Source organism: Piliocolobus tephrosceles, chromosome 1 (genome assembly GCF_002776525.5).
Source record: "Piliocolobus tephrosceles isolate RC106 chromosome 1, ASM277652v3, whole genome shotgun sequence".
Lineage (NCBI taxonomy): Eukaryota > Metazoa > Chordata > Mammalia > Primates > Cercopithecidae > Piliocolobus > Piliocolobus tephrosceles.
The window spans coordinates 205,789,466-205,813,622 of NC_045434.1; the positions used below are offsets into that span (position 1 = coordinate 205,789,466).

At 48.6% G+C, this 24,157-nt stretch overlaps 2 protein-coding genes across 6 annotated transcripts in view; one reads left to right on the plus strand and one right to left on the minus strand.

Moving 5' to 3' along the window:
- Nucleotides 1-1,410: 1,410 nt before the first annotated feature.
- On the minus strand, nt 1,411-18,924 carry NECAP2 (NECAP endocytosis associated 2). Of its 4 annotated transcripts, XM_023193518.1 has the most exons (8): nt 18,750-18,924; nt 15,882-15,982; nt 11,629-11,733; nt 11,461-11,542; nt 10,398-10,506; nt 7,660-7,837; nt 3,782-3,857; nt 1,411-2,644 (listed from the first exon to the last, which is right to left on the minus strand). In XM_023193518.1, exons 1-8 carry the CDS (start codon nt 18,839-18,841, stop codon nt 2,596-2,598), a joined length of 792 nt encoding a protein of 263 aa, XP_023049286.1. In that variant the 5' UTR covers nt 18,842-18,924; the 3' UTR covers nt 1,411-2,595. The 4 variants fall into 4 exon arrangements, with proteins under 4 accessions (XP_023049286.1, XP_023049287.1, XP_023049285.1 ...); XM_023193519.1 differs by lacking the exon at nt 7,660-7,837; XM_023193517.1 differs by lacking the exon at nt 3,782-3,857.
- A 3,230-nt stretch (nt 18,925-22,154) lies between these two features.
- SPATA21 (spermatogenesis associated 21) overlaps nt 22,155-24,157 on the plus strand; it is a 48,360-nt gene continuing 46,357 nt past the window's right edge. The window contains exon 1 of one of the 2 annotated variants that reach the window (XM_023193509.2): nt 22,155-22,446. The gene's annotated coding sequence lies outside the window, so the exon portion shown is untranslated. The remainder of the gene's footprint in view (nt 22,447-24,157) is intronic. The other variant, XM_023193508.2, reaches the window with a different exon arrangement.

Below are 24,157 nucleotides of genomic sequence, written 5' to 3' on the forward strand. Positions count from 1 at the left end.
GCAAAAGAAGTGTTGTGGCTTTTTTTCATTTGTAATCATTTTAGAGAATTTTCTAGGGTCTCACTGTGCTGCCCAGACTGGAGTGCGACACCGTAATCATAGCTCACTGCAGCCTCAAACTCCTGGGCTCAAGCAATTCTCCCGCCTCAGCCTCCCAAGTAGTCAGGATTACAAGCATGCACCACCATCACATCCAGCTAATTTTTTTTTTTTTTAAGAAATGGGGTCTAACAGCCAGGTGCTATGGCTCACGCCTATAATCCCAGCACTTTAGGAGGCCAAGATGGGCAGATAACTTGAGGTCATGAGTTTTTTTTTTTTTTACCCTGGCCAGCATGGTAAAACCCCATCTCTACTGAAAAAATACAATAATTAGCCAGGTATGGTAGCAGGTGCCTGTAATCCCAGATACTGGAAAGGCCGAGCGAGGCAGGAGAATCACTTGAACCTGAGAGGCAGTGGTTGCAGTGATCAAGATTGCTCCACTGCACTCCAGTCAGGGCAACAGAGTAAGACTGTGTCTCAAAAAAAAAAAAAAAAAAAAAGAAAGAAAAGAAAAGAAAGGAAAGAAATGGGTCTTACTACGTTGCCCAGGCTGGTCCCAAACTCCCACCCTCAAATGATTCTCCCATCTTGGCCTCTCAAAGTGCTGGGATTACAGGCGTGAGCCAGTGCACCCAGCCTCTTAATTTGACTTTTGACCTCTGGGTATCTGCACCCCTTTACTCCTTAGGGAGATACTTCTGTGGGTAGGTTTGGTGGAAGACAGAAAGCAAGGAGCGAGGCTCTCTAGCACAGCCTGTATCGTAAGACTCTACAGGAGAATTAAGCCCCACACAAAGTGATTCAAGCAAGTACTTTCACATCACCCAAAGGATGATGAAAAGACCGTAGTATCCTAAAGAACACAGAAGAGAAGGTACCAATTGCCTTAGACAACAGGGTTGCATTTCCTCACTTGGGCCAGTCTCATACCCCAGCCCTGAACTTTCTTTTTTTTTTTTTTTTTGAGACGGAGTCTCGCTCTGTCACCCAAGCTGGAGTGCTGTGGCCGGATCTCAGCTCACTGCAAGCTCCGCCTCTCGGGTTCACGCCATTCTCCTGCCTCAGCCTCCTGAGTAGCTGGGACTACAGGCGCCGCCACCTCGCCCAGCTAGTTTTTTGTAGTTTTTAGTAGAGACAGGGTTTCACCGTGTTAGCCAGGATGGTCTCAATCTCCTGACCTCGTGATCCGCCCGTCTCGGCCTCCCAAAGTGCTGGGATTACAGGCTTGAGCCACCGCGCCCGGCGCCCTGAACTTTCAATATGGACACTTGGTCAGTGGTGAGAGAGTGGCCATGAGTCTAGCTGTGGCACCCTGAAGAGTATAGCAGCCACGCGGCCAGAAACACATTAATCTTTCACATACAATGACAGAAGTAAAAACATTTATTTTATCTTAAAAATCTGGTCCCGCAAAAAGGCCAACACTTTTTTCAGTTCATGGTCTTGACCCTTCAAAAAAGAAATCTTTCAACTGAGAGGTGAGTTAATAAAAGGAATTTCAGAGGTGCTTTCAGATTTCTTATAAACCAGTAAACCAAGCAACCCTGGACTTCTAGTTTACTGAGCTCCTTCTGCTAGTCATTCACAGTTCCTGAAGGACAAAAGAAATTGTTTGCAGATAAGGCACTTTATAAACCACCAAAGAGAAAACCCAAGTCTGCCAGGAGTGGCACTGTGAACCTGCGAGCCGAGAGCGCCACCAGCAGACAAGAGTGCTGACTCCCACAGCCCCATGACAACAGCTTCCACCTTCCTGCCCCAACACTGTTCCGTCTGGCTTCCAGCACCCGCCCTGGCTCTGTGTTGCCTACCTGGCCGAGAATACATGGGAACCAGACAATTGGCCAGAGATGAACACTGCTGCCTGAAGCTCAGGGCAGCTGCACAGTGAGGAATCCCTTCAGAGATCCCTGCCGCGGCACGCTGAAGGAGCAGTTCCTTTTGCAAAGATGAGTTAGTACAGATCAGCACATTAGCAAAGCAAAATACTTAAACATTTTCAAAAGCTGCTAATCCTTCCAGTTTCCCTTCTGATTGTGAGCTCAAGCTGCAGCCTCTAAACCTGCTAAACATCAGGAAGAAACCCCTCCTCTGGAGGGCAGATGGACTGAAGTGGCTACAGCCAGTGTGGATACAGAAAGCCTCCCGCTGAACAGTGATCACATGACACCTGTAGACCCTGGGAAGGGCTGGTCTGAATCCAGGCAGCAAACTCAACCTATTCTTTTGCTTTGGGGTCTTGTGTTTAATAGGGGTCACTGCAATGGAAGAAGTCTCAGAGTCTCTCTCATGTCAAGAGGACAGATGGGGACAAGGAACCTGGAGCTTTTCTTCTCCTGTGTTCTGGCTGCATACTTGAATTCCAGGAAACAGTGTGACATGGTGCCAATTTACTGCCCAACATGCCCAGTTTGTCAACAGAGCCAGACAAGGAGAGGAGAGATTCATGCTCCAAACACAGGCCAGCTGAGGAGTGCTTCATCCTCCTTCCTTTGGCCCAGACAAGGGAGCTCCTTCCCAGAAGTCACATGAGGAAAAATTGTGCTCAGGTCAGAACTGGACCCAGCCTGTGCCCGGCTGGGTCTGGCTGGAAGTTGATCTGTAAAGAGAAGACAGGGAAGGGTGGGGGAGTTCAGATCTTTGAAAATCCAAAGCAGATAAAAGGTGGTTTCTCTTTGGACAGAAAAAGCTCTAAGAAGCCAGTTCCTAAATGTTCTAGAGCAGCAGTCAGCAAACTTCGGCACAGAGACCAAATCTGGCCCTCAATTTTTTTTTTAAATAGTTAATGTAACTGTATTTATCATTTTTGTGTGTGGTTTTGTTTTGTTTTGGTTTTTTTGAGACAGGGTCTCACTGTCACCCGGGCTGCAATGCAGTGGCACACTCAAGGCTAACTGCAGCCTCAACCTCTTGAGCTCAAGTGATCCTCCTACCTCAGCCTCCTTAGTAGCTGGAACTACATGACCGGTTAATTTTTGTATTTCTTTTAGTAGAGACAGAGTTTTGCCATGTTGCCCAGGCTGGTCTCGAACTCCTGGCCTCAAGTATCTGCCTGCTTCAGCCTCCCAAAGTGCTGGGATTACAGGTGTGAGCCAACACGCCTGGCCGAAGAGGCTTAACCCCTTTCCCATCTAGAAAAAAAGAGCACACCTCACTGCCAGCCCTCATTTAATTTTACATAAACACGCTCTTTGAGGCTGAAGCAAATCTGACTGATTTTCAATGTGAAAATAAAATATAAAATACAAAAACTGTTCTTGGAGTTATTCCAGAATCATCTGAATCATCCCAGAACTGTCTATTGTGGGAAAAATCAGACTCCTCAAATGAATCTTAGGCTAAAAACTGTTTAAGAATGATGTTAACATTACATGTAAGAATGCTGCGTTTTCTAGGATTTGACATTTTCAGCAATCAATAATTACTGTATTTTGGGCCGGGCATGGTAGTTCACGCCTGTAATCCCAGCACTCTGGGAGGCTGAAGTAGGCGGACTGCCTGAACCTGGGAGGCAGAGTTTGCAGTGAGCCAAGATCATGCCATCGCACTCCAGCCTGGGCAACAAGAGCGAAACTCCCTCCCCCCCAAAAAAAAGGAAACAAAAAAGAAAAGAAAACATCCAAATTAAAACTATTACTCCTAATCCTAACACCAGAAGGCAGGCATGTAGAACAATACAAGGTTTGTAGAGCAACAGCCCTGGCCCCAGTCCCCCACAGAACATGGCCCTCCTCACCCTGTAGATTTGGTAAAGTCTCCCCAGATGTCAGCGGTGGCAGGCTTAGGCTGTGGCCAGGGTACAGGAGCACCTCCTATTGATGTTCCCGAGTCCGACCCATAGGAAGAGAAGAGGGGACAGAGGAGTCAGAGACCTCTCCTTCTGGTTGTTTTCATGACCAAATCATAAGACTCAGTGAACAGTCTCATGACACCAGGTAGCTGGGAAAGCCACACCAAGACAAGTTTTTGGGCAACAAAACACCACTGGGTTGCCACACTTCCAGCATCTTCCCACCAGCCCTTGAGGGCTCTGGAGAAAAAGCAGAAAGCCACATACAAGGTGGAAGGAGGGGTGCCAGCAGAGTTGGGGTTAGTCTCACATCATCTATCATGCATACCTGAAGCTGACTTTGTTATCAACCATTCATGTTGAAATCTATTTAAAATGTACTATAACCTATCTCAGTTTCTTCAATAGAGAATGTCCACCAAAACTGCAAGATCATCTTCATATCAAGCCTGCACTACCATGTCTGGATCAACTAGCTGAGAACACTATGTGCCAGCCACGTGCCAAGTCCCAGGCCCCAAACTGGTTAGGAGTCAGGAAGAGCGTTCCCAAGAGCTCACACAGAAGCTCATTCCTAGCTCTCCACCAAGGTGGGTGACACCATGGGGCTACAATGCCTGCTTTTGTGCTTTTCTGGCACCTCCCCTAGTGCTGCCATCTGTCCCTTCTGAAGGGCCTGTGTTTGCCACACTCCGCCTTCACATTAATTTGCTATTTCTAATCTGCTCTGGGCCAGGAGAACAGATAAAACTAGGGCCCTCAATGGTTTAGAGTTTTACAGTTCACCAAGTGCTCAATGCACATTATCTTCCGTGAACCTCACCCCAGCCTCTAGGGAAAGAGATTGGGTCGAGCCATGTGACTGTGCAGGTCATTTCAGCTTCCATTCACCTCTAAAATGGTGAAAATTATAGAACTACTCCATAGGACTGGTGTGAGGATTAAATACCCATGGAATGCTTAGAATAGGTCCAGCATATAGTGGCAATAACGATATTAATAAAATGAGAGCTAACATTCAGTAAGCACTTAGAATGTTCCAAAAATTGTTCTAAGTGCTATACATACATCAGTTTATTTGATCCTCACAAGAAACCTATATTTTAAGTATCATTACTCCCCCATCCTACAGATGAGAAAAATGAGGCATGGAGAAGTGATTTTCTAAAGATCACAAAACTGGGCTGGGCACAGTGGCTCAGTCTGTAATCCCAGCACTTTGGGTGGCCAAAGCAGGTCGATCACCTGAGGTCAGGAGTTTGAGACCAGCCTGGTCAACATGGTGAAACCCCATCTCTACTAAAAGTACAAAAATTAGCCAGGCATGGTGGTGCACAGCTGTAATGCCAGCTACTTGGGAGGCTGAGGCAGGAGAATTGCTTGAACCCAGGAGGCGGAGGTTGCCGTGAGCTGAGATCATGCCACTGCTCTCCAGACTGGGCGACAGAGTAAGACTCCATCTTAAAAATAAATAAGTAGGCCAGGCACGGTGGCTCATGCCTGTAATCGCAGCACTTTGGGAGGCCAAGGCAGGAGGATCACCTGAGGTCAGGAGTTCAAGACCAGCCTGACCAACATGGAGAAACCCTGTCTCTACTAAAAACACAAAATTAGCCAGCCATGGTGGTACATGCCTGTAATCCCAGCTACTCAGGAGGCTAAAGCAGGAGAATCACTTGAACCTGGGAGGCAGAGGTTGCGGTGAGCTGAGATCATGCCGTCACACTCCAGCCTATGCAACAAGAGCAAAACTCCATCTCAAAAATAAAAAATAAAAATAAATTAATTAATAAAGATCACAAAGCTGGTAAGCTGAAATTTGAACCCAACCATATTGTTCATATAGTAAGTGCTTCATAAATGTTGCTATTTATGATTTATTATCTGACACCATTTTGTTTGTAGACATGCTAACTGCCTGTCTCAGACACCAGAACACAAGCCCTTGAGAACTAAAACTTGATGCTATGCCTGCCAGTGCCTAGAACTCTACCCAGCACATAGCAAGCACACCATATTAAAATTAAAATGCTGTTAAAAATGAATCAGCAAGGCCAGGTGTGGTGGCTCACGCCTATAATCCCAGCACTTTGGGAGGCTGAGGCAGGCAGATCACGAGGTCAGGAGATCAAGACCATCCTGGCCAACATGGTGAAACCCTGCCTCTACTAAAAATACAAAACTTAGGTGGGCGTGGTGGTGCATGCCTGTAATCTCAGCTACTCGAGAGGCTGAAGCAGGAGAATCGCTTGACCCCAGGAGTCGGAGGTTGTTCTGAGCCGAGAACATGCCACTACTCTCCAGCCTGGGTGACAGAGCAAGACTCCATCTCAAATAAATAAATAAATAAATAAATAACCATCAGCAACCAAGGGAAGGCCTAAGGTAGTAGCTCTCAGACTTTAGTCAACACACAAACATGAATAGACATAAGGCCTGGACAAAGTGGCTCACGCCTATAATCCTGGCACTTTGGGAGGCCAGGGCGGGTGGATCACCTGAGGTCGGGAGTTCAAGACCAGTCTGACCAACATGGAGAAACCCCGTCTCTACTAAAAGTACAAAATCAGCTGGGTGTGGAGGCGCATGCCTGTAATCCCAACTACTCGAGAGGCTGAGGCAGGAGAATCAATTGAACCCAGGGGGCAGAGGTTGCGGTGAGCCGAGATCATGCCATTGCACTCCAGCCTAGGCAACAAGAGCAAAAAGACTCCGTCTCAAAAAAAAAAAAGAAAAATAGACATAAGAATGCAGATTCCTGCCCCATCCCCCAGCGATGCCAAGGCAAGTGGTCCTATGACCCCACTCTGAGAAATGACGCTTAAAGAACAGTTCCCGACACCAGGCAGGGGCTCTCTGACTGCCCCTTCTGCCACTCTCCAGGTTAGAGTATTCCCCACAGGGCTGAAGCCTGAAGCTTGACCTCCAGATAGGGCAGCCGATGTTGGGGACACTTAGGAATCAGCAAAGCAGGAAGGCTTCCTGCCTGCAAGCTGGGGAGAGCTGTGGGCAGAAGGCAGGCTGGTAACAATTGCCCAGGCCGGGGAAGGCCAGGAGCATCAAGCTGGGCTGGGCAGGGTGAGGAGTTAGAGGCAAAGGGCTGGCACCCCAGTGTGGTCAGAGGCTGACACTAGACACTCGCTTCCAGAATCCCAGCGTCTCCTAAGGGCTCCTCAGCACAAGCTGCTGGGGCAAATGCTCTCAGCTTCCCACACCCAAGGTGCTCACTCCAAACGAAATCTCATTTCCCACCACTCACTGTGGCACACCTTATGCTGTACCCATCTCCCTAAATACACCAGGTGTCTAAAAGTCTGGGCCTCATCCATATTCTCTCTGCCTGGAATGCCAACCACTCCCACTCTATCTCCTTCCTTCAAGGTCCAGATCAATGTCACCTCTTTCATGAAACCTCCCCAGATCACACCAGCTGATGGTGGGTCTAGGCCTACACATTTGGTCTCTGTGCTGCAACTCATCTCTCACACTACACGTGAGCAGAGACGGTGTCTCCATTACCCACTCACTCAGTACCCACTGAGCACACACTGGGAACCAGGAACTGACATGTTGATGATTTCACAGTAACAAACAAATCCCAGCCCCGGCCTCTCAGAAGGCAGACGCCCTAAAGGCCAACTAGAAGGAGCCCCTTACCCAGCGTGTGCAGAATCAGCTTTGGGTGCCCGCCTTTCTTCTTTGACACAGACAGGTACTACATTACCAATCCATGTGTGTGACGGGCGGAAAACCATGGGGCCCGGCTGCCAGTGAGAAGAGGAGCCCACAGGTACCGATCCAGCAGCCGCCCACTGAGCACTAACCTGAACTGGGAGCAACTGCTGGCTGGGCGAGGGATCCCCCCACAGCCAACTGCTCCCCAGGGGGAGGGATCAGGGTGGAAGTTTTGCCCCCTGGGGGAGGGGGAAGCAGGCTCAGCCCTCCTGTGCTGGCAGGCCGGGCTCGGGGATTCCCGGCTGCTCCTTCCTTCTTCTTCATGTTCTAAACAGGGAAGAGGAATGCAAATCAGCCAGTTCTGCTGGAGTCCCAGTGCTACCAGAAAACCCCATGAGGAGGGCCAAGGTGACCCCAGAGCCCTAACATCTGTGTAACCAAAAGATGGTCCTACCTAGCACCTCCATTGTTATGAGCTACCCTTAGTGCATCATCATTCTGAATCTATCACAAATAAGGTTCATTTTAAAACCCAGCACCCCACTTCATTCATCAGGGAAATGCAGATCAAAGCTATAATGATAAACCATTACACACTCTCCAGAATGGCTAAAATGTAAATTATCAAGTATTGACTATGACATGGAGTAACCATTCATGTGCTGCTGATCAAAGTGTAAACTGGTAAAACTACTTTGAAAAATTACTGGAAAGGATCTATAAAGCTCAACACAGGAACTTAAGCTTAGGACTCCGCAATTCCACTCCTAGATATAAACCAACAGAAATCATACACATATGCACTGAAAGACATGAACTCAAACATCTACAGCAGCACTATTTGTAATTGCCCCAAACTGGAAACTACCCAAATGTCCATCATCAGTAAAACATAAATAAATTGGGTGAATTCTCACAATGGTACATGCCACAACAGTGAGAATGAACAAACTACACATAACACCATGGACGACTCTCACAAAAACTACATGGAGTAAAAGAAATAAATCATCCTAAAACAGGATTAGGTGTATGATTCAACTTAGGAAAGTTAAGAACAAACAAAACCTACGGTATGTGAAGTCAGTAGAGGGTTACTCAGGGTAGTTACTGGGAGGGGCCAGGAGAGGTGTTTCCAGAGTGCTGACTATCTTTTGCATCTTGAGCGAGGTGCAAGTTTATAAATTGGGTTGTTTTGTTTTGTTTTTTTGATCCAGAGTCTTGCTTTTGTTGCCCAGGCTGGAGTACAATGGCTTGATCTCGGCTCATCACAACCTCCGCCTCCCGGGTTCAAGCAATTCTCCTGCCTCAGCCTCCCGAGTAGCTGGGATTACAGGCATGCACCACCATGCCCGGCTAATTTTGTATTTTTAGTAGAGACAGGGTTTCTCCATGTTGGTAAGGGTTGTCTTGAACTCCCAACCTCAGGTGATCCGCCTGCCTCGGCCTCCCAAAGTGCTGAGATTACAGGCAGGAGCCACCACTCCTGGCCTATAAATTAGGTTTTTAAAATTTCACTAAGTTCTGCACTTATGATTTGTACACTTTTTTACATGCATATTATACTTCAAGAAAATACTTTAAAAAAAAAAAAAACTGAGCACCAAACATGAGCCAGAAACCAGCACAAATCACACAGATGAAGATAACGTGTTCCCTACTTGTAAGGAAAGCAGCAGCTTAATAAAATAGTAAGTCCAGCCCTGAAGTCAAAAGACCTCAAAGATCTCAGTGTGAGTACAGCTGTGCCAGTTATTTCTAGCTCTGTGACCCTGGGCAAGTCCCCAACCCTCCCTAAGCCTCCATTTCCTCATCTCATGGAGGAAAGGGAGATGTTTAATTCACATGAGAAATGCCTAAAAACACTACCTGGCCCACAGCTGGTGCTCATTAAATGTTAGTTTCCTCCAAGCGAGAGAAAGAATCACATCCCAACCAGTCCACTGGACTGGACTTGCATTTCTCTCTTAAGGGCCAGCTGGCCAACTTCAAGGATCCCAAATCATCACCAGCACGAAGCAGAAAAGAGGAGAAAGAGACGGTAAGAGGAAAAGCATTATTTTAGCGTTACAAAGCTTCTTCAAAAAACAAATCCATCTCAACACAGTACTCCTGGCAAAAACGAAAACCAATCCGCTTGGTCCTTGGGTGCCCCCAGTCATGAGTCTGACCTCATCTCCCCTCTCCACCCTTGCAGCCAGGTAAAGGTCAACTTTAGGCAGCCCAGCCCAGCCCAACCTGTTCCTATGAACAGGAACTGACCAGGGGAAGCCAGAGGTAGAGCAGCTCAGAACAAAGACACAGGAGCCAAGACAACACCATCAGCAGAAGCTGCCCAGGACTCCCAGTGTCCACCTCAACGCCTTCCTGCCAGAACTCTCCCAAATCTTCCTCATTCAAGACACAGCCTGGGATGAGCACAGGGGTCGCTCCTGATGCACTCTAATAGCTAGGACAGAAACACCACTTCTGGCAGCAAATGACTGATGCTCCTTCTCAGCTCAGAGGCTTTGCACCTGCTGGTCCTCTTTGATCACTCTTCCCTTGCCTACAGGTCCCTTCTTCCAGTAAGCCTTACTTGGTTCCCAAAACTATGGGCTGCATGCCCTTCCTCTAGGGGCCCCAGGCACCCAAGGCATCCCTTAGTTATGGAACCTTTGCTGCCATGTTGTAATTACATTTTTACCTGCCTGTCTCAGTTCAACTCTGAGTTCCACAAGAATAGAGGTCTCTCGTTCACCCCTGGTGCAGGACCTGACACAAGGCAGATGCTCACTAAACATCTGCTGAACTGAAGGAGCTGAACCATAAGAAGAGCAATGGGCTCTGGGTGGCCACAAGTATCACGTGACCATGGCCACCACAGTCAAGCAAGGGTGGAACTCACTGCGATGTTAAGCTTGATGGTCTGGCCCTCCTTGAAGCCCAGGTCCAATTTAGGGCCTTGGTCTGGGTTCTGGGCTTGTTTTGCAAATTCACACTGCTGTTTCACCCACCTGGGGAGAGAACATGAGGAAAAAGGTGAGAAAGGAAGAGACCAGCTGCCTTGCCATCACTGGCTCACTTCAATACTGCCTGCCATCAGTCCAGGCTGAGCCTCGTAGTGAGACAGGGTGGTAGAAAGAGTGCAGGCTTGGGAGTGAGGCCCGAATTCAAATCCTGCTCTGACACTTAAGTAGCTGCATGCACATTGGTTTCCTCGTCAGCAAAATATGCCCACAATTCTATAGGTCTTCAAGATGGCTACGAGTTCAGTGAGATCACTTATGTAGAGGGTCCTAACACTGTCTCTAGGACATGTGTGACAGCCTACCCTTCCCTCTACAGCATGTGGCACGAGGACTAAGCTGCAGTCTCTACACACCCTCAAACACTCAGAAGGTAGACAGGGAGACAAGACAGATACCCAGAAGTAGAGGGCCACACAAAGCTCCCCCACCCTCCATACCACACCACGCAGCAGCACCAGGTCAGGGAAGAGCCAGAGGCGCCCACATGAGTGGCCGGGCACAGCCCACTCACTGGCAGCCTGAGTTCAAGCCCTGCAGATGGTGGAGGAGGACTTTCTGCCCTGTCTCTTAGCTTCAGAAAAGGACATCAGAGCATCTGCTGGGTGCCCTGGGAATCCAAGCGCCACTGATGACAAGGAGGAGCAGGCCCAGAAAGGCCACAGGAGGCTGATGAGGACTCTGACTGCTCAGGAGCCTGGTAAGGGAAGACAGGTGGCAGGCCCAAAGGCTGGGATGGTAGAGATGAGCCTCAGGTAAAGGACAAGGCTTTACAGCAGAGATGAACACTGGCAGAGCAGACAGGTGGCTTGCCCTGGGTTCTCCTGAGTCTCTGTTGCCAGACAAATCATACACAATCACTTGGGTATCCTAACCTGGGAGATCATTCTGTCCAGGGAAAGAAGTGAGGGGCAAGAGTATGTGTCTCCCAGAACCACTCACTTGAAATGGTCCTGCAATGCAACATTGAAGTCAAAGGCATCACCTCGGTCCCCGAAGCCAATTCCAATAAACGCCCGTCGCCCTGGGGGACAACACATGATCAATCCCACCTTCCACAGGATGAGAAAACCTTTCCCAAGAGGAGGAAGCACCAGGACCCATGCCTACCATTTCCATCTTCGATGCGGATCACGAAGTACCTGCTGGAGTCCGTCACACTCTCCACAGCTGTGCCAGGAAACTGATCCACCGGGGCCTGAGCAAACAGCTCCCCTGAAAGCACAGGTTAGGTTGAGCGCTGAGCCCTGAGCCCCCTTCCAGCCAGGTGTTTCTACCAGACTACTGGGCCTTTTTCCTGCAAGGTATCTCTAGCCAGCTGAGACACATCGGCAAATCTTACTCTGGAATTCAAATCCATTCTTGCTAAAGGGAAGACACAGAAAATATAACCAAGGAAAGGCTTAAGTCAGAGATAGCTTACAGGTCAAATCTAGCCCAGTTTAGTATTCTGCCTGGCCTCTCTTAAAATTAAGCTCTATTAATGCTGAGCCTCCAAGCCAACCTGAGCAGCTGGAGCTGCTAGCCCATCCCTTCCACCTGCTTTACCCACTTATATTACCTGAACCCTGAGTGTCCTAGAACAGGTGAGCCCTGACCTAGGTAATCACACCTGCTGAAGAGGCCTAGTACCTGAGGCAGGACTATAGAGGGGCCAGTGAGCCCCAAGGAAATGAGGGAGGAAGTTTTCACACCCATAGGGAATCTGAAGCAGGCTGATTTAATTCAATCTGAGACAGGACAAGCATGACTAGCTTTAAAAGGAGCCCTTGTGAAACACATCACCTTGTCAACTGCAGCACTCGACAGGTGCAGCACAACATAAAATTTCCATGAGCATTTATGACTGGCATCAGTTTTTCGTATGTGCTGACGTCTGTTGTTGCCTTTAGTATTTTTTGTTTTGTTTTTTAGAAACAGAGCCATGGACTGGGTGTGGTCCCAGCACTTTGGGACGCTGAGGTGGGGTGCATTACTTGAGCCCAGGAATTTGATTTATACCTTTTTTTTTTTTTTTTTTTTTTTGCCTGAGATGGAGTCTCCCTCTGTCGCCTAGGCTGGAGTGCAGCGGCACGATCTCGGCTCACTGCAATCTCCACCTCCCAGGTTCAAGTGATTCTCCTGCCTCAGCCTCCCAAGCAGCTGGCATTACAGGCATGCACCTCCACACCCAGCTAATTTTTGTATTTTTAGTAGAGACTGTTTCATCATGTTGGCCAGGCTGGTCTTGAACTCCTGACCTCAGGTGATCCGCCCACCTCGGCCTCCCAAAGTGCTGGGATTACAGGCGTGAGACACTGCGCCTGGCCAAGTCTAGGAATTTGAGACTAGCATGAGCAAGATGGTGAAACCTGGTCTCTAGAAAAAATATAAAAATAAGCCAGGCATAGTGGCACGCACATTTAGTTCCAACTCCCTGGGAGGCTGAGGCAGGAGGATCCCTGACCCCAGGAGTTGGAGGCTGCAGTGAGCTGAGATTGTGCCACTGCACTCCAGCCAAGGTGACCAAAAAAAAACAAACAGGGTCTGGGCTCTGTTGCCCAGACTGAAGTGCAGTGTGCAGTGCATCATAGCTCACCACAGCCTCAAACTCCTAGGCTCCAGTAATCTTCCCGCTTCAGCCTCTCACGTAGCTGGGAATACAGGCACACGCCACCATGCCCACTCAATTTCTTTTGCTAGAGATAGGGTCTTCATATGTTGCCCAGGCTGGTCTCTAACTCCTGGTCTCAAGCCATCCTCCCACCTTGGCCTCCCAAAGCCATGGGATTAGAAGCATGAGTCACCACACCTGGCTGGTGCTTTAAGTATTTAATCAAATATCTTCTATTGAATCCCGTGGTTTAGAGATAACTTTGTTTTTTGGGTTGGTTGTTTTTTTTTTTCCAAGGCGGAGTTTCACTCTTATTGCCCAGGATGGAGTGCAATGGCACAATCTCGCCTCACTGCAACCTCTGTCTTCCAGGTTCAAGTGATTCTCCTGCCTCAACCTCCCAAGTAGCTGTGTTTACAAGCATGTGTCACCATGCTTGGCTAATTTTGTATTTTTAGTACAGACGAGGTTTCTCCGTGTTGGTCAGGCTGGTCTCGAACCCCCGACCTCAGGTGATCTGCCCGCATTGGCCTCCCAAAGTGCTGGGATTACAGGCGGATGAGCCACCGTGCCTGACCTGTTTTATTTTCTGTTTTCTTTTTGAGACAGTCTTGCTCTGTCACCCATGCTAGAGTGCAATGGTGCAATCTCGGCTCACTGCAACCTCTACCTCCTTGGTTCAAGTGATTCTTGTGCCTTAGCCTCCCAAGTAGTTGGGATTACAGGTGTACACTACCACACCTGGCTAATTTTTGCATTTTTATTAGAGACAGGGTTTTGTCATATTGCCCAGGCTGCTCTGGAATTCCTGGGCTCAAGCGATCCACCTGTCTTGGCCTCCTAAAGTGATGGGATTACAAGCATGAGCTACCGCGCCGGGGCTAGAGGTAATTTTGTAATCAAGGCTGAACTGATTCAAAACCAACAGCCCTAGAGTCTGCAGTTTCTTGTCAATTTATCTGCCTTCTGTTCCAACCTCACCAAGATGCCTTCAGCCTACAGCAGTAATTCTCAATCGGGGTGATTTTGCTCCCCTGTCCCCAAGAGACATCTGGCAATGTCTAGAGATAATTTTGATCATCACAACTTGGGGGGTGCTACTGACATCTGCTAGACAGGCCAAGAATGCTGTGAAATATCCTCATTGGGCTCCACAGCTCCCCAAAACAAAGACTCATCTGGCCCTAAGTGTCAACAGTGCTGAAGCTGAGAAAGCCTGGCCTAGAGTGATATGCTCGCTACCTCATGGGAAAGTTAGAGACTAACATGACCCAGCCATGACTTTGAGCTAAGAGCACCTTGGGGTGGGTCCCACAGGGGAGGCTCAGCCCTAGGCAATGGCTGTTACATTAGGGAGTCATGTTAAAATCACAGCTGGCCGGGGCACAGTGGCTCACACCTGTAATCCCAACACTTTGGGAGGCTAAGGCGGGTGCATCACGAGGTCAGGAGTTCAAGAACAGCCTGGCCAATATGGTGAAACTCCGTCTCTACTAAAAATCCAAAAAAAACTTAGCTGGGCGTGGTGGTGGGCGCCTGTAATCCCAGCTACTCGGGAGGCTGAGGCAGAGAATTGCTTGAACCCGTGAGGTGGAGGTTGCAGTGAGCCGAGATCATGGCACTGCACTCCAGCCTGGGTTACCAAGCAAGACTCCATCTAAAAAAAAAATTTTTTTTTAATAAATAAAGTCACAGTTACCAAATTCCCCAGAGAACAAGAGGTGGTACCATTCTCTTACGACACTACCTAGGGTGTCCCAGCAATTCTCCAGCTAAAATTCTCTGGTCTGGCCATGGCAGCTGCCTCTTCAAACTCCTCTGCCGCCAATACCCAAGTTCCCGAAGAACAAATCAACGCTTTGGGTTGCCTCGCAGTCATAAAGCAATTAGAGAAATATCCGCTCACTTCCTATTCTCCAACAGTCTTATGAAGGAGGAACTAATATCCCCATTTCAACACGGAGGAGGCCAAGGCTCCAGATGTCATGTGGCTCACCCCACGTCCAGCAGCTCAGGCAGAACACAGTTCTGCGAAGAGGCAGCCAGTTCTGTCACTAAACTTTTGCACTTTCTTCTGCTCTACAAAGGAAAATCTCTACACATTACAAAAAATAAATGACCGAATGTTGTGGCACCTGACTGAGCAGGCACTGTGTCCCACCCCACTCGGAGTCTCAGCAGGGGGATTTCAGGCACACTGTCCTCCACAGCTCACCCAGATGCACTGGTGGCCCAGCACTTCTGAAGTTTCCCCCAAGACGATCTCTGCCACCTGACCCCAACACAACCCAGCTCGGCTTGTCCTCTCACTACAGAAAGAGCTGAGTAGGACAGTTTCCAGCTTCTTCAGTTAATGGGTGTGGTCAGCTCTGGGAGTTACCACTGCGTTGATAAACAATTCCTCAGTAGGAAGCAGAGCCCAGCAGCAGAGGGCTGTGCATCCTCACCCGCCTGTCTTCAAGGCCACTTCCAGGGCTTCCTACTTCCTACCAGGACCAAGCTGTGTGGTCTCCTCTCCTTGGCCTCCACATTTTCCTGAGGACTCCTAAAAGGAACTGGTGTCTGACATGAAATACTTGTTTTTACATCTGGAGACAGTACTTTCTACAACTAAGGTGGGGGAAAGGTACAGCTTAAAGGTACATACACGTCTCTGATTTTCAGGACAGGTTCCCATGATCCCTGAGCAGCCTGGCCAGACTAGGCCACCTCTGTCTTCATAAAGTGGGAGTGCAGCCCCTCAGCTAGGTGCGGCCTCCCTTGCGGTTACCTGAGGTCCTGTCCTCCAGCTTGATGTAGGCCATCTGCCCCTTTGCAGTGATCCTCAGCCGGCCACTCCATGATGGCTGGTCCAGCTGCCACTCCGCGGCCCTAAGGGGACAAACACCACTGAACCTCTGCCAGAAGCTCCTGCTGCGTGACCCCAATGCTGGGGATGGAAAGGGCTGCTTATTCTAGCCCAAGAGTTGGCAAACATTTTCTGTAAAGAGTCAAACAGTAAATATCTTTGGCTTTGCAGGGTACACAGCCTGTCACAAGGCAGCTCTGCTGCTGTAGAGTAAAAGCAGTACAGAACATGCATGTGGTGATGCTTTAGGTATCTTAACTATTTTCTACTGAGCACAGCTGTATTTCAATCAAAGTGTAGACACTGAAATCTGAAATTCATATAATGTTCCCAGTATGAAATACTCTCCTTTAAAAATTTTCCCAACTATTTAAAAAATGTAAAAACCATTCTTAGGTGTGAACCGCACAAAAATACAGTGGGTTGTCACTTGGTGATGCCCTCTCTAGACCACAGTGTCCTCCTCCGAGTAGGACTTCCTTCCAGTTTCCTTTCTATAGAAGCAGCAGCTGCAGGGGCCTGATTCTGTTTCTGACATTGCCTGACTGCAGTGATCAGAGTGACCATTTGAGAACAGCGAGACGATCTCGAAAGAAAAAGTCAGCATGGAGCAATCACCAGAAGAGAAAAGGAGAACAGAAAAGTGAATGGGAGCTTAGGAAGAAACCCAGGAAACCATGAACTTACAGCAATGCCTCTTTTGGTTCTGGTTTGTTTGAGATGGGGTCTCACTCTGTCACCCAGGCTGAGTGCAGTGGTGCAACCACAGCTCACTGAAGCCTCAACCTCCCGAGCCCAAGAGATCCTTCCACCTCAGCCTCCTGAGGAGCTGGGACTACAGGTGTGTACCAACACACACCAGGCTAATTAAAAAAAAAAAAAAATTATAGGGATAGGCTCTCACTATGTTGCCCAGGCTGGTCCTAAGGTCTTAGGCTGAAGGGATCCTTCCACCTAGGTATCCCAAAGTGTTGGGATTACAGGCGTGAGCCACCACAGCCAGCTGTTTTGACTTTTAAAGCATTAACTTCACATTTTAGTTCTAAGAAAAGGTCAGTAAAATCCCCAAATAGCAAGAACCGCAGGTGTTTCCAGGAGGCTTTTCTTGGAAGTCCCTGTGCCAGTCCTCAAGAACCCTGGACGCGGTTATCTTGAGGGCTGCACAAATGCAGATTCTCAATTCACAAATCAGCAGACTCAGTTCCAGTTCCTCTTACTACGCCTGAGATTCAGGCTAAGGAGAGCTCCAAGACTTAATTGCAGGCACTGGTAGTTTCCTCTAAGCTAAACCAGCCAGCCCTGACAATTCGTAACCTCACTCTCTGGGGCACCAAGAGGAACCAAACCCATTCTACTAAAGACCCAATAGGGGGCCGGGCGTGGTGGCTTATGCCTGTAATCCCAGCACTTTGGGAGGCCCGAGACGAGTGGATCAGGATCACCTGAGGGGAGTTCGAGACCAGCCTGACTAACACGGAGAAACCTCGTCTCTACTAAAAACACAAAATTAGTCGGTTGTGGTGGTGTATGGTTGTAATCCCAGCTACTCTGGAGGCTGAGGCGGGAAAATCGCTTGAATTCAGGAGGCGGAGGTTGCAGTGAGCTGAGATCGCGCGCCATTGCACTCTTAGCCTGGACAAGAGGTAAACTCTGTCTCAAAAAAAAAAAAAAAAAAAAGGCCCAACAGAGGATAGGACTAGACGACCATCAATGGTTTGATGGTCCAACTACAGTTTGATGACAGAAAACAAATGTATTTTGGTTACTGTTGTTTTTAACACTATTTTAAAATATGTCATGAATGTAATGTTCACTAACACATCTTTCCACCATAAAATCAGCTATGAGCCGACGGTAACACAACTGGAAAGTAACAAGAGGATATGTGGACGCTCCATCATTCTTGGGGTGCAGGCCAATCCCATATTTCCGAAAAACTCGGACAACCATCGCCTTCAATAGCCACCCGGGCCCCCGCAAATATAAACACTCCCCACCACCACTCAGTGGCACAAAATAGCCATAGGCCAGGGTGTCTGTATGAAGTGTATCGTTGCTTCGTTTAATATTTTTCGTCTTGTTTTGATAGATAACACATACAAAGGGTAGTAAAATGCAAACAGTACAAAAGGGAAAGGAAGTCTCCTTCCAAGGGCGGTTCCCCTCCCCCAGGGCAGTTTCCTGTGTTCCCTTGCAGAGATATTCTGTGTGTTTACAAGCGTGTGTGCTTATTCGTCTCAGGTAGAGATCAGAGAAATGTAGATGGGGTCCTCCCAACTGCTCCAAGCTGTGATCAAGGGTGAAATTCGTGCGAAGGGATCTGGGTAGGAACGGGTCCCTGGGCTTCCACCGTCAGCTTAAAGCTCCCCGGGACCGGTCGTTTCAGCCGGCTCTGGGCTCCCTCCCCTCCTCTCGGGGATTTCCGTCTGTGATAGGGTACCTCTCCGCTTAAGGCTTTTCGAGGATCCCTTCAAGGCCACCGGTTAGCGCTGAAAGAGAAGCGTCTGTGACATCACCACCCCCGACCAAGTTTAGGGTATCCGGCAGCCCACCGGGGTCCCTAAGCGCTAGACGCCCTCCCCGCCGCCAAGAGTTCCGTGCATCGTACTGAGACGGGCGAAACTCTGGGTCCGCCTCCCTGCTTGGGCCTGGAACTGGAAGCAGCAGCAGCATTAGCTCCCCCTCGCCCCAAAACTGGCCAGGGCTGTCCTCGGTTCCCGCAGTGGGTGTGTCCGGGTGGTGGAGAAAGGGTTAAATCGGAGCTAGCCTGGTCTGGCGGCGGGGAATCACCTGTAGCCACGGTTGGTAGCCCGCGGAGGGATGCGGTAGACGTGGACGTCAGGCTTCACACAGAGCACCGACTCGTACCCACTCTCCTCCATCGCGACGCCTGGAGCCCACTGGACTTCCGGCTCCTTCCACCGTTCCTCTGTCCGACGGACGGAAGCGGTGCGACTCTGTGACCAGGTTTTCGGCTAGAGCGACAGCTCGCGGGCCTCAGCACCGCCTCGTTTGTGCGCCCTCTGCTGGAAACCCCGCTCAAGACACGCGGCGGGAGACCTTTGGAGGCTTCTCTCTCGCTCCAGACGCTTCTCTCTCCCTCCAGACACCCAAGGACGCAGAGAAAGAGACCGGCGCCCGCCATAGACGGACCACTCCATAACCCATGGTCTGGGTGTGGATCATCCCCATCGCTTCAGTTCTTAGGCCTGGGGCCCAGTTGGCCGAGAAGCAAAGCCGTAGCCCACCCTGCAGCATCTCTGTCCTCCAGCCTTTGCTGCCGCGCCTCCTGTGCCTGAATATCCTTCCCTCTCCTGACTGTAAGGCTCAGCTGGCCACCCGACCCACCAGACTAAGTGGATGCCCTTACCCTACCACCCTTCATGCTTCCCCTATGGGAACCCACTTATGTGCTCAGGGCCCCGTGTGGCCAAACCTCAACAACAAGTTGTATTCAAAGAAGTAAAGTTTGGTAACGCAAGTAATTTACGAAGAATTCCAGGCAGGGCGCAGTGGCTCACGCCTGTAATCCCAGCAGTTTGGGAGGCTGAGGCGGGCGGATCACCTGAGGTCAGGAGTTCGAGACCAGCGTGGCCAACATGGTGAAACCCCGTCTCTACTAAAAATACAGAAATTAGCCGGGCTTGGTGGCGTATGTCTGTAGTCCTAGCTACTTGGGAGGCTGAGGCACTAGAACAGCATGAACCCGGGATGCGGAAGTCGTGGTGAGCTGAAACTGTGCCACTGCACCTCAGCCTGAGCGACAGAGCGCGACTCTGTCTCAAAAAAAAAAAAGAAGAAGAAGAACAATTCTAGTCTTAGATTTCTCCCAGAATATTCTGGGAGATACAATGTCTACCATAGCCAAATTCTCAAAATCCCTCCTTTCCCACTATTCTCTCATTCATTCCTCCAGTTGAGGGCCTACAATGTGCCAGCCCCTATGTAGGGTGCAGCTGATCCCAAATCTCTGACTCACTGAATACCCCAAACTTTCCCCACCCGTTCTTTCCTTTTCTCTCTCACTCTCTCTCCTCCTTTTTACTTTTTTTTTTTCCCAGACAAAGTCTCACTCTATCGCCCAGGCTGGAGTGCAGTGGTGCAATCTCGGCTCACTGCAACCTCCACCTCCCGGGTTCAAGCGATTCTCCTGCTTCAGCCTCCCAAGTAGCTGGGATTACAGGCGCCCGCCACCACGCCTGGCTAGTTTTTGTTTTTTGTTTTTTGTTTTTGTTAGAGATGGGGGTTTCACCAGGTTGGCCATGCTTGTCTTGAACTCCTGACCTCAAGTGATCCGCCCAATTTGGCCTCCCTAGTGCTGGGATTACAGGCGTGAGCCACCGCACTGGCCATTTCTACTTATTTTTTATAAGCTCTTTATTATAGGATTTATCTAATCACTTACATCTTTATTGTAAAATATGCATAACATAAAATTTACCATTTTAAGTGTGTAGCACTGTGAAATTAAGTACATTCACAATAGTGTGCAACTATACCATGCTTTCCAGAACTTTTCGTCATCCCAAACAGAAACTCCATACCCATTAGCAATAACTTCCCATTTCCTCCTGCTCCATCCCTTAGTAACCTCTGTTCTACTTTCTGTCTCTATGAATTTGCCTTTTCTAGATAACTCTTATAAGTGGAATCATACAATATTGGGCTTTCGTGTCTCTTATTTCACTTAGCATCAAGTTTTCAAGGTTCGTTCATGTAGCATGGATCAGAATTTCATTCCTTTTAATAATATTCCATTGCATGTATATACCATATTTTGTTTATCCATTCATCTGTCAACAATTGGGATGTTATCACCTTTTGGCGTTGGGAATCAGGCTTCTATGAGCATTGGTGTTCGAACACTTGTTCAAGTCCTGTTTTCCATTTTCTTGAGTGTATACGTAGGAGTGAAACTGCTGAGTTATAGGATAATGCTATGTTTAGCGCTTTTGTTTTGTTTTGTTTGAAGCAGCATCTCACTCTGTTGCCCAGGCTGGAATGCATTGGCATGATCACAGCTCACTGCAGCCTCAACCTCCCAGGCTCAAGTGATCCTCCCAACTCAGCCTCCCAAGTAGCTGGGACTACAGGTGTGAACCACCATTTCTGGCCTTGTTCAGCTTTTTGAGGAGCCTCCAAACTGTCTTCCACAGCAGCAGCGCCATTTACATTCACAAGGGTTTCAGTTTCTTCACATTTTTGCAAATATTGGTTATTTTCCTTTTTTTTTTTTTTTTTTTTTTGAGACAGGGCCCCTCTCTCTCTCTCTCTCTCTCTCTCACCCCACACTGGAATGCAACAGTGCAATCATCGTTCATTGCAGCCTCAAACTCCTAGGCTCAAGGGATCCTCCTGCCTCAGCCTTTTGAGTAGCTGGGCCTACAGGCACCACCCTACCCTGCTAATTTTCTTACTTTTTGTAGAGACAGAGGTCTTGCTATGTTGCCCAGGCTGGTCTTGAATTCCTGTCTTCAACAGATCCTCCTGCCTCAGCCTTCCAAAGTGCTAGGATTACAGGCATAAGCCACCATACCTGGCCTTATTTTCCTTTTTTTTTTTTTTTTTGAGACTAAGTCTCATTCTCTCACCCAGGCTGGAGTGCAGTGGGACAATCTCAGCTCACTGCAACCTCTGCCTCCCACGTTCAAGCGATTCTCATGCCTCAGCCTCCCAAGTAGCTGAGACTACACGCATGTGCCACCATGCCTGGCTAATTTTTGTATTTTTAGTAGAGACGGGGTTTCACCATGTTAGCCAGGCTGGTCTAAAACTCCTGACCTCAGGTGGTCCACCCACCTTGGCCTCCCAAAGTGCCGGGATTACAGGTATGAGCCACCGCACCCAGCCATTCAGAGCACTGTCAGTTCTGTTCAGTCTAACAAAAACAGTCATCGAGCCCATACTCTATGCCAGATGCTGAGTACCAGGGTCACTGAGATGCAGCCAATCCAGCTCCTACCATCCTGGAGCTCACAGACTGGAAGAGACAAGAGAGAAAAGCAGTCTTTGGCAACGCAGAATGAAAGATACTATAATGAAGCAAATTCACAGGGGGTGTGGGAGCAAAGAGAAGAAAACCCACACAGTCTGGGGACAGTCAGGGAAGGCTTTCTGGGAGAGAGTACCCTGGCACAATAATCGCTGTGAGGTTGGCAAGGCAACGATTGTTATCCTCATTGTGTAATGGGGGCCACTGAACCAGTGACAAGCTGGGGGAAATGATACTGTCTAGTAGTTGGAGGTCAGCCAGCCCCTTGCGTTATTCTCAGACCTAACCACGTGGCTGGACATTCCTGATATGCGTTCCTAAACCTCTGCTGCTGAGAATAACTGGACCTGCCATCTATTCCCAGTTTAACTACCCTGTATACCAAACAAATCCAATTCGAGCCAACGGGCAAAGTATAGGCTCAGACAGAGTCCATCCTGTGTACGAGGTGGTGAGCAGGGGTGGAAAATCTCACTGTGACTCATCTGATTTCTGGTAGGTGCAGGGCCAAGGTGGGGTGTGATGTGAACAAGCCTTCCCTGACAGCCTCCAGACGTATAGACGATACGTCGCTTACCTTTCTCTGCTGTATTTTCCTGCCATCATAGATATTTCCAAGAGAAATTCTCCCATTTTTCAGATGAGGAAACCACTTATAAAAGGGGCACTCAATACCCAAAGAATTTTGAAAAAGAACAAAGTTGGAGGACTCACACTTCCTGATTTCAAACCTTTTTATTTATTTACTTTTCCATAGGTTATTGCTGGGGTAAGGCGGTATTTGGCTACATGACTAAGGTTTTTTTGTTTTTTGGTTTTTGGTTTTTTTAGTTTGTTTTGTTGTTGTTACATTAGTAAATTTTTTTCTGAGACAGAGTCTTGCTCTGTTGCCCAGGCTGGCATGTAGTGGTGCAATCTCTGCTCACTGCAACCTCCACCTCCCAGGTTCAAGCAATTCTCCTGCCTCAGCCTCCCAAGTACCTGGGATTACAGGCACGCACCACCATGCCCAGATAATTTTTGTATTTTTAGCAGAAACAGGGTTTCATCATGTTAGCCAAAGTGATCTCAAACTCCTGACCTCAAGTGATCCATCCCCCTTGGCATCCCAAAGAGCTGGGATTACAGGCATGAGCCACCTTGCCCTGCATGAGTAGTTTCTTTAGTGGTGATTTGTAAGATTTTGGTCCACCCATCCCCTGAGCAGTATACACTGCACCCTATCTGTAGTCTTTATTTTTATTTACTTTTTTTTTTTTTTTTTTTGAGACACAGTCTCACCCTGTCGACTAGGCTGGAGTGGAATGGTGCGATCTCGGCTCACTGCAACCCTCCACCTCTCGGGTTCAAGCAATTCTCCTGTCTCAGCCTCCCGAATAGCAGGCGTGTGCCACCATGCCCAGCTAATTTTGTTTTTTTAGTAGAGACAGGGTTTTTCCATGTTGGTCAGGCTGGCCTTGAACTCCCGACCTCAGGTGATCTGCCCACCTCGGCCTCCCAAAGTGCTGGGATTACAGGCACGTGCCACCACGCCCAGCTAATTTTTTGTATCTTTAGTAGAGATGGGGTTTCACCTTGTTGGCCAGGCTGGTCTCAAGCGCCTGACCTTGTGATCCGCCCACCTCGGCCTCCCAAAGTGCTAGGATTACAGGTGTGAGCCACCGCACCCGGCCAATAAATGGAACTTTTACAAAAATTTAAAACTTTTGTGCTTCAAAAGACAAAAAGGTGAAAATGTAATCCACATAATGGGAGAAAAATTTTGCAAATCATATATATGATTTGGGACATGTATCTAGAATTTATAAAGAACATTTGCCATGCAACAATAAAAAGACAACCCAATATAAATGGACAAAGGGAGGCTGGGTGCTGTGACTCATGCCTGTAATCCCAGCACTTTGGGAGGCTGAAATGGGAGGATTACCTGAGCCCAGGAGGTCAAGGCTATAGTGAGCCACGTTCATGCCACTGCAGTCCAGCCTGTGGACAGAGTAAAGACCCTATCTGGAAGAAAAAAAAACAGGGCCAGGTGTGGTGACTTACACCTGTAATCCCAGCACTTTGGGAGGCTGAGGTGGGCAGATCACCTGAGGTCAGGAGTTTGAGACCAGCCTGGTCGACATGGCAAAACTGCATCTCTACTAAAAATACAAAAATTAGCCAGGCATGGTGGTGCTCACCTGTAATCCCAGCTACTAGGGAG

Coding starts and splice junctions, on each gene's coding strand:
- NECAP2 (XM_023193517.1), bottom strand. CDS start 18,841: ATGGAGGAGAGTGGGTACGAGTCGGTGCTCTGTGTGAAGCCTGACGTC. Junction 11,543..11,628: donor CCGCATCGAAGATGGAAATG/GTAGGCATGGGT, acceptor GTTGTCCCCCAG/GGCGACGGGCGTTTATTGGA. Junction 2,645..7,659: donor AGCAGTTGCTCCCAGTTCAG/GTTAGTGCTCAG, acceptor TTCTCTTTACAG/ATCAACTTCCAGCCAGACCC.